The 9920-nt window shown below is 62.7% G+C and overlaps 1 protein-coding gene across 1 annotated transcript in view; it reads left to right on the top strand.

Moving 5' to 3' along the window:
* The first annotated feature begins 567 nt into the window (after positions 1 to 567).
* TAFA5 (TAFA chemokine like family member 5) overlaps positions 568 to 9920 on the top strand; it is a 177453-nt gene continuing 168100 nt past the window's right edge. The window contains exon 1 of the mRNA XM_006066302.4: positions 568 to 805. Coding sequence (XP_006066364.1) covers positions 694 to 805 — 112 coding nt within the window. The 5' untranslated portion in view covers positions 568 to 693. The remainder of the gene's footprint in view (positions 806 to 9920) is intronic.

The raw sequence follows: 9920 nt of genomic DNA, 5'->3' as shown, positions 1-9920 counted from the left end.
GCCGGAACTCAACTGACTCTGCACGGGGCCAAGGCTGTGCTGTCCAGGGGTTCAAGGACGCCAACATTCAACTCCGAGCAGAGAAGACAAGGCCCATCTGGGTCAAGGGTCCAAAGACTCCTGTGCTTGGAACAAAGTCCGGTCCCCCCACCCCCGGCAAGGTTGGGGGCCGAGCACCCCAGGCAGGGGAGGATATGGGCCCCGAGGGCTGGCGGGCCACTCGGCCCGGTCCACAAACTTTACGCTGGCCGCCCGTCTTCCCCGAGAGGGGCTCCGGACGCGGGCGCGGCGGGCCGTCTTTGTCGCCATCCAGAGGCGCGGCTCGGGCGCTTCGTCCCCTCCGCCGCCTGCCTCCCCCGCCTGTACCAGGGCCCGCGTTGGGCCCCCGCGGCGCCGGGCACGCGCCTCGGGAGCGCCCCTCGCCTCGGTGGCCCGCGCGTCTGGCTCGGGCGCGCAGCGACGCCCAGAGCGGCAGGGCCGGCGTCCCCGGGCTCGGCGGGCGCGGGCGCGGGCGCGAGCTCGGCGCGGGGCGGGCCGGCGCGGGGCGCAGTGGGCCGGAACCCGGGCGCGGCGGCGGCGGCGGCGGCGGAGGATGGCGCGCGCGGGGCCCGCACGTGGAGGCCGGCGCGGGGGCGCGGGCAGGGCCGGCTGCTGAGACGCGCTGCTGCCCCCCGCGCGGGCGCCGCGGCTTCAATGGCGCCATCGCCCAGGACCGGCAGCCGGCAAGATGCGACCGCCCTGCCCAGCATGTCCTCAACTTTTTGGGCGTTCATGATCCTGGCCAGCCTGCTCATCGCCTACTGCAGTGAGTACCGCGCGGCCCGGGCCCCCGCCCGGCCCTCGGGTCCCGGCCCCGGCCCCCGATCCCGGGCCGCGGCTCCGGCAGGGCGCCCCTCGGGCCGCCCGGAGTCCGTGCGGAGTTGGGAGCTCGGGGCGCGTGGTCCCCCGTGTCCCCACCGGCCCTCCGCTGGGCCAGAAGGACGGGGGTCCAGCACTTCCGAGGTCGGCGCCACCTCTGAGCCTCCCTCCCCCCGGCTCCGGGGCAGGGCCCGGGCGCCAGGCCCCGGGTGGCGCGGCGCGTCCCTACGCGGCGATGCCCGCGGCTGCCCGGCATACCGCCGCCGCTCCCGGCCCAGGCCCACGATCCGAGCTGAGCCAGCGGCTTCTTGGCCGAAACGCGCGCTCCGGAGGCGGCGGAGGGTCTGGGGCGGGCGGGTAGCGCTGCCGGGGTTGGCGGCGGAGCGCCCTGCCCGGGGCTTTCCGCGGGCGACACTCGCTCGGGGAACGTGGGGGGACGCGGCGGCCGATTCCGGAGCGGGGCGCCCGGGGCAGAAGCGGGGCTCGGGCTAGAACGCGCGGCTGGAGCTGCTGGCTTGCAGGGAAGCAGGCTCGCCGGCGCTCTCTTAAAAACAGAGAAGTGAGGGGTGGGGTGCCCGCTGCCGCCGGCATTTCGCGGGTAGCGTCCGGGGACCCGAACCGGGTGACCCCCGTGGGTCTGGCGCGGGGCCTCGGGCTCGGGGCTGTGGTGGCACGGGTTGGTGGGCGCCCGGGGCACAGGCTGGGGGCTGGGGTGCCAGGAACAGGCTGGGGTCTGCCTGGGTGCGTCGGGGTGCGCTGTGTCAGGGGCACAGGCTGGGCACTGCGTGAATGGGAGGTGGTCGGACATTGAGCCTAAGGACTGGGGTGGGGTGAGTGGTCAGTGCTCCAGACACGGGTTCGCGGCTGGTTGGGGTGGGTGGGGAGTGGTCAGTGTCCGGGCATGGGTTCCCAGCCGGAATGGCGAGGGCTGGGGGTGGGGTAGGTTTCCCCCGCCGGCCGCCTGGCACAGGGTCCGGGTCCCTTCCCACCCCAGCAGGAGGAAGGGACGGGCGCTGAGGAACACCTGTCATGGAGAATTGCCATGGGCACGGGAGGCGATGGAAAAATATGGATTCTTTACAAAAAAGAGAGAGAGAGAGGCCGGCGGCGTACCACGCTCCCCGCCGCCACCTCGCAGCCCTCCCTCGGCCTCCTAGCTTCCAGCCCGAGCCTTCGCGCTCTCCAAAATGGGACCGCAGCGGGCCATGGTGACCCTGGGCGCGCGGGTGCCTAGTCCTGGGACGGCGCCCCCAACCCGGAACCCTGGGGAATCCGTGCTCAGAGCGGGAATGGTGCGGTTGGTCTGAGCCGGGCTGTGCATTTCCCTACAGTTGCCGGGCGCGCTGTGGCAGCGGTGGGGAGGGGTCTCGGAGCCGGAAGGTTCCCTGCGGAGTCTCAAGCCCAGCTGCCCCGGCTGGCACCGCATCCCTGGGGATGCGCCCCAGGGGCCTTTCCCAGTGTGTTCCGGGGCAGGCTGCCTGGAGGGGGAGGGGGTCTGGGGCTTGAGGGAGGAGGCCTGTGTCCTCTCCCCAGCTCCCTGCGGCCATCTCGGGACCCTGGGGCAGGTCCCCGGGGCAGGTAAACTCGGGGCTCGTGAGCAGGTGCCCTGTGGATGCACTTCCTGGTGGCGGCAAGGGAGGGGTCCCAACCACAACCGGCCGTGTCGGGAGGCGATTTGTGTCCCTGTCCGCGTCCGCCGGCCGCTGTCCCTTGCTGGCTCTGGGGACAACATCGCGGTGAGAACCCGGCAACCCCAGGCTGGCTGGGGAGGCAACCCTCCGGGAGGGGAAAAGAACAGCCGCTGATTGTTGTGAAGTGTGTGACACCTCCGCCCGTGGCTTCAACACTTCCCGCCCCAGGTACACCAGCCGGGGCCTTCCTTTCTCGCCTTCCGCTCTCTGTGCAGCCGCTGCTCGCTCCACCCCCGCGCCAGCCCTGCTTGAACCTGAAAGGGAACCCTCTCTCATACCTCTGCCAGACGGCCGCCTGCTCCCGGCGGGGGTCAGAGTGCACTGTGCCCGCTGCTCGGGCACTTGGTGGAACCTGAGGTCCCGTGGGACACTCAGGCTGCCTTTCGGAAGCCTCCCGGGCATTCTAGAAACAGCTCTTCCACCAGGATGAGGACATGTGGCAAAAACATCTTATTATCCAGAATGGCAGAAATCATTAATAGCAGAAGCTTGGGTTCACCACATTTTTATGGTTGTCTCCATGGAATGTGATAATTGACAATAAGATAACGTTTGTGGACACACCCCATTACACCAGAAAGGCACTTGGAGAAATTAAAACCTTTCGGTAGAATACAAAGTAGACATATGCACTTGGAGAAATTAACGCATGGCACTAAAATACGAAATAGACATGATAATAACTGATAGCTTGGAACAGCAGTCTCGGAGAGAAAAGAACCCCCCCTTCTTTTTTAAGATTGATAAAGCAAATAAAAAGCAAATGGAACAGTCCCTGGGATTTCATTCTCTTTTCCAGTATATCTGGGATGAAGAAGAATAGTTAGCATCCGTGTTTGTAAATTGTTTTTGTTATCTGTCAGGATTTTTATTACCCGAAATATTTTTGTGTTTTGGAGAAGATCTATCTGTATCATTAATTAGGGAGACTGATAACTCACCATTCAGGGTTCAGTTATCCTGCCTGTTCAATCTGTGCATTTTGCTGCAGCACAAAAGGTGTTCACTTCCTGGCACGGCTGAAAGAAAACTGGAATATTTCCTGGCCTGGTTTTCAGTCAGGGGTGCTCTGCTGTTCTTGGCCCCTGAAAGCCTGGCTTTTTTGCAGCCTGCCGAGCTTCGTGTTTAAGGACACGGGCTCCACCCTCTGGCTGGAGAAAGACCTGCAGTCCACCAGTTAGGTTAGTTGCTATGGTGACACAGCCTTGTCATTTTCTCCTGTTGGGGAAGAATTGCCAGGAGAAGCAGGAAGGGGAATGGGGCCCTCGATGGCTTTCTTTCAAGACGCGTACTCAATGTCTGTGTACATTCCCCTTACAGCCGAGCTGGGCGCTCGGCAAAGAGGCGTCCTGGGGAGGTGAAGGGCTCGGATGAGACCCTGAAACTCTCCTTCTCCCTGGTGGGGGGAGGCCTCTGTCCTTGCGGCTTGGAAAGTGCTGGCCTAGGTCCTCTTCCCCTTAGCATATCCAGAGCCAAGAGGTCTGTCTGGACTCGGTTCTTGGCTGGAGTGGGGCAGCTCTGTCCAAACCAGAGCAGGTTGCTTCTTTGCTGTGCTCGTCCTAAGACCTCGGAGATGCCGTCTCTCGTGCCAGCTTGCAGCATTTGTTGTTCAGTCACTAAGTCGTGTCCGACTCTGCAACCCCACAGACTATAACACACCAGGCTCCTCTGTCCTCCACTGTCTCCCGGAGTTTGCTCAAATTCGTGTCCGTTGAGTCGGTAATGCCATCTAACCATCTCATCCTCTGCTACCCCCTTCTCCTTTTGCCTTCAATCTTTGCCATCATCAGAGTCTTTTCCAGTGAGTCAGCTCGTCGCATCAGGCTGTAATAACAATGAGAATGGTGACCTAGAGGCTGCCTTAGGGCCCTAAGCCTTGACTTGATATTCGTGCACAGTATTTAATCCGAAGGTGGAGGCGGCTGGGCTTTCACGTAGACTGCGAGTCCCCTATTTGGACAGGCTTGATGGACAGTGTGTAAACGTTGGGAGGAAAGTCTGTATTTTAAAGTACAAGGGAGCAGGGTGGGAGAGGCAGTGTGACTCTGTTTTTGACTTTTGATTTTTTCTGAGTAAATTCAATATTGAATGGCAGCTTCAAGTTAAATCTTGCGTCACGGTTCGCACACAACTAAGAGAAGAAACTACAAACAACTTCTGAATTCTTGTTGATCCATTAGAATACTAACCAAGCGTAGGCTCTCTGGTGCTGCGTTTTCTTTACAAATACAATTTATTGCATATTTAGGAGAGATTAGGCCACTTTCCTGCTGTTCACATTTTATTTCTGGGGTTTTCCAAGAGGTAAAATTGAAAGTACTGGAAACTTAATGAAGTGGTGCCATTCAGAAGTTTATTTGTCTTTTTTTTCCCTCCTACTGCGTTTTTTATTTGATCAATTTCTGGCAGGAGAAGATGTGCCCCGTGTGTTTCTTTTAGCCACGGAGAGACAGGTTACCTGTGGGTGGGTGTGTGTTAGCGGAACTCCATGCCCAGGGGTGGGCGTGAGGTGGGGAGGGGTTGCCCCCTGAAGCCAGCCAGGCAGGTCGGTGCTCCCTCACCCTTCCCCTCGCTTGCCTAGTCTCCCAGACGTGGCCAGGAGGGGCTGCACCCTGCAGGGCTCCCCCAGGGGGCCTCTGACCCCTCACAGCAAGCCCGGGGAACAACACAGCTAGGAAGGAGGCCACGCGCCGCTGCTCAGCCGGCCGAGCCTTGGGCACCAGGCGTCCAGGCTGACCCCTGCCCTGGAATTCCTTGCTCCGGACCTGCACCTCAAGTGATATATGGAGATCAGTCTCTGTGGCATGAAGTATTTTCAGGTGACTTTTATGGGCGTAATTATGGGAAAATGTTATGATAATGTGGCACTAGAAAAGGGAAGAAAAGCAAAACATTAAAATCCCCATTTCTTTATATAGCTCCGCAGCTGCGCTGATTGAGAAGGGCTCGTTTTTGCATTAAAGCGGTGGTGCTCTGGAGTTAATGACCTCCACCGCACGCCACCTGTCACCCAGAGCCCTGGGCGCCGGCCCAGTGGCGGGGAGGAGAGCGGCTGACGAGGGGGCCGTGGGGAAGGTTCCCGTGCGCCCGGGGGCGGCTGCGGGGCCTGCGGGCTGTGTGTGTTTGGAGGACTGTGGCCTGGGCTGGCTCCCAGGGCCGAGAGTGCCTGGGGCAGGGGGGCCCGTTTGTCCCTGCAGCCTGGCACGCCATCCGTAGGGCCCAGAGCTGAGCCAGCGCCGCGCAGCTTGCCCCAGGGTGCCCGCAGCACCTGGGAGGCCTCCAGCGGCTGCCTGCTCCTCCCCAGGTGCCCCTCGGCACGGGTTCCACCCTGGAGGGGCGCTGACGGAAGCTCCCAGCAGGCCGCACACACCGTCTCCGTGGCCCAGCTTCCCGCAAACCTCCTGGCCGCTGGCAGTGGATCTGGGCAGCCAGCCCCATCCCTTCACCCCGCGGACGTGGTGGAGGGCGCCCACAGGCTTTGGAGTGTTTCCTTATCTGTGCCAGCGGCTGGCAGGAGTCGGGCGTGGAATCGCTTTTGTCTCCACCGAGGCTGGCGGGACTCCTGCAGCTCCCCCGGGGCCTCGCTGCGTCCTCGGGCATGGGGGCCTGGGTCTGATGGGATGGCGGCTCTGTGGTGAGATGGCCCCTGGGACACCACACTCCTCTCGCGCTGTTCCCACCTCCCGGTCAGTCCCGGGCCCTGTTGTGCTGCCCAGTGTGGGGTCAGCCTCCCCCCTGGAGGTCTGGCCTCGGAGGGACTCCACCCGGGGACCCGGCTGTCTTCCCAAGCATGTTGAAGGAGGCAGGAGGGGGAGAGCCAGCCCCTGCATCTCTGACTCCGTGCACCCCTGGGACAGGGAGTTGGGGAGTGTGTGGACACAGAGACAGGTGAGACAGTGGCCTCCTGGGCTTTCATCCTGGGGGCACCAGACGGTCCACACCAAGTCAAGGCAGCAGAGGAGGGGGCTCTCAGTGGGTCGGGCACCCCGTTCTTCTGGGTCCTTGCCCGGCCTCTCTCCGGCCACAGCCTGCCCCAGCCACTCAGCCCCAGGCTCTGGCCCCAAACCCCCTTCCATCCCTGGAGCCTTCTCTTGCCCTGCCTGCCTCCACCAGGGCCTCTGTGTTGAGGATGGCCTCTGGCTCTAACCCTGTGCCCAGCCTCCTGGAACTCCTTCTCCAAAACACCCCTCGCCATCCTCCAGGTCTGTCTGCAGTGCCATCAGCGGAGTTCCCCATGCACACATCAGCATCATTCTCGGAGGGCCACTGCCTCCAGGCTGGCTGCCAGGAGTTCCCCGCCCCGGCTCCCCTTAGAATGGCGTTGGCACCCACCGCTCCTCCCTGCGAACATCACTCAGGGCCTGACCATCGCCACTGATGTTTCCTGCCCAGGAGGTCCCCTCCGCCCCTGGCGGGGTCCTTCTGGGGCCTGCACCCCGGGCTCCCTCTGGGGGAACGTGTGTGTGTGTGCTGGTTCTCTCCTGCACACCTGGTCTCACTGGAATGTTCTGCTGCCCACGGGGCCCCTCCCGCGGTAACTGCCCACTGTGCTGTCGCGAGTGCAAGGTGGGAACCTGGAGTTGGACTGGTCCCCGGAACACCCCCAGCCCCCAGGGTTGGAGACCTCCTCCTCCAGGAAGCCTCCCCTGAGTACGCCAGCTCCTCTGCCTCTCCATGTGCTCCGTGTTCATCCAGCTGTCGAGGCTCCACCCCACCCCCAACCCCACGTCATGGTCACGGCCGGCCTCTCCAGGGCCGGGTGCTCAGCACAGCGCCTCTGGTTTACTGACAGCGGCAGAATGGTTTTCCAAGAGGACAGACAGAATGGAGTGCCTGCAGAGACAGTGGGGGGAGCGAGGGCCCCGAGCTTTTCAGGATGCCCCGTCGCCCGGGTGGGTCCCATCTGCCTGTCTTGGCATCTCGGATCCAGCGAGAGAGTCTGGTTCACGCGGTGGGGCAGGTGCCCCCGGGGTCCTGGCTGGCGGCCTGTGGCGCGTGGCTTTCTCCCGAGCTCGCTTGGGAGAGTTCATCTGCTGTTGAGGAAAGTCAGCACCAGCATTATAAGCGTCTCTGAGCTCACTTACTAAAATCCGCCGGTGACGCGCTGATGGAGGAGTCGTCCCAGCCTGGCTGACCTGCCCATGAGCAGGTCGGCTGGAACTGGGCCAGGTCCGGGGTCTCCTGCTGCAAGGTACCTGGGTGACGCAGAGGGGAAGGGCGATGCCGGTTCTCCAGGACCTGACTCACATCTGACTTTACTGAGCGTTGAGAAAGGGGGTTAAAGAGCACACCCACGGCCCGAAGCCTTGGGTCTGGGAGGGTTGGGCCGTTCTCCGGAGGCCTTTCCTATGAGGATGCTGCAGAACTGAAGCGCTGGTGCCTCCGCGCTGCCCTGGCTGCTGCTGGACGCAGGTGAGTGGCCCCTCCTGGCTCTGTTTCTAAATTATGTTTCTCTGCAGCAGCTCCATTACCTGGTAGCACTTCCCCGGATATACTAAATGCCATTAATGGGTTGATAGGGCTCGTGTTAATTAATTGATGCTAATTTATGGTTCTCGCGGCCGTGCTGGTGGCTGGAGCAGGCCAGCTGTGGAGCCACGCCGGGTCTGCCCCGAGTTTCCCTGCAGTCCAGCGCATCTCTTCCCTTCTCCTGCGCACATGGGGGGCTCTGTGGCCCTGACAGGGTGCCATGCAGGGAGGTGGAGGCTGGCCTGGGCACCCAGCGCCTCTGAAACCCTCTCGCAGGCTTAGGCCTCCTGACACCAAGGTCCTAGAGACGTGGCAACCCACGTGCCTCTTTACAAAGACTCCGACCGAATCGACAGTGTTCCGTGGTCAACAGAAATGCATCTGCTGGCGGCGGTCGCTGTTCAGTCTGTCTTAGCTCAGTGTTCATCATAAGGTTCCAGGATGCAAAGGGGGCAGCTTCTAGAGGCAGGGGCAGCAGGAGCCCACGCGGGGCAGCGCGGTGGTGGCTGGCCGCCTCCAGCTCTAAAGCCTGCAGTGTGTGGGGGGGGGATGCACACGGCTTCATCGGATGCGGTCGTCATGGAGATCTGCAAGACGCTGCCATCGCCATCACCGTCTCAGGTGGTCAGAAGGTTTTTCTCTGTCGCACCCTGGGAAGTGGGCAGGACACCCAGAAACCTCTGTCCCCTCAGCTTGTCAGCCCCGTCCCCTGGCCATGAGCCTGCCCACGGGGCCGGGACCCTCGGAGAACAGTCTGCACACCGCAGGCCCCTCCCTTGTGATCACGGCCCGGTTTGGCCCCTCAGACCTGACATGCTGTGTGCTCCTCCTGTTTTCTTGGAGCCAGCGAAGGGGTAGGCGCTTCTGAGAAGCAGAGGAACCTGATTCAGCACGGCCACGCAGACGCGACAGGCCGGAGTGTCCTGGGTGGGACTCTCTGGGGCCTAGAAAGTTCCCCGGGGTGGGCCAGGCCACCTGACGGTGGATGCTCCGTGCAGCCTTGTCCTCTGCCAGCACTGGGCAGGACGCAGCTCTGGTTTTGGGTGACCTGGGCCTTCGCCAGTCAGATTCTCATCAGAGTGGCTGAAACCTCAGCACGTCCTCTCCTGGGATCAGGCAGACGCCATGTGGGAAGGTCAGGAGCTGGCCCGGCCCTGCAGGGCCTCGTGGCCTTGGACCCAGGGTCCTCGGGGCCCTGTGTTTGCTGAGCATGGCCATGTGTGAGCAGGCCCAACCCTTGTTCCTGTGACCTGGGCTCGTCTGGAAGGTAGGGGCGTCTCCACTCACAGCAGCAGACAGGAGCTCCCCCAGAGGCAGGGGCTCTGGGCCCTCCAGCCTCTCGCCACGTGGGCTCTGCGATTACCCTGGGCTGGGACCCGCTCTGGGCAGGAGCTGGGCTTCCTGGTGGTTGTGTTGTCCTTGTCGCTGGGCCAGGGCCTGCAGAGAGCAGGTGCTGCAGATGAGTTATCCGGGCTGACTGCTGTCAGCCGTTCACACGTGTGTATGAAAAAGGCTCCGATGCAAATGTGGCTGGCAGGGGTGGGGCGGACCTGGGGTGACCCACCCGCTTTGACCCTGACTTGGAAGACTGGCTCCAGCAGCTGTCCTTACCTGCGTGGGGAAAGAGCCTTTACCAACCTTTTAATCCAACGAAGTTCTGAGAGGAGACAGCTCATCCAGGCCCCAGGGTCCTCGTGGCTGGCGCCTCGTGTTTCTACCCGCCTGTAACCCTGATGGAGGCCCCGTTTGCCCCTGGAGTCTCCCCTCTGCGGCGCCTCTCACCCCTGCCCCATCCAGACCCCCACGTGGAAGCCTGCCTCCAGGGCTTTGGTGACCGAGGCCGGACCTGCTGCCCAGAGGGATGCACGCTGTCACCCCAGGGCTGTCCAAGCAGTGAGGCTG

This window comes from Bubalus bubalis, chromosome 4, assembly GCF_019923935.1.
Source record: "Bubalus bubalis isolate 160015118507 breed Murrah chromosome 4, NDDB_SH_1, whole genome shotgun sequence".
NCBI lineage: Eukaryota > Metazoa > Chordata > Mammalia > Artiodactyla > Bovidae > Bubalus > Bubalus bubalis.
The sequence above is the reverse complement of the archived record's forward strand: the minus strand, read 5'-3'. Positions and strand labels throughout refer to the sequence as shown.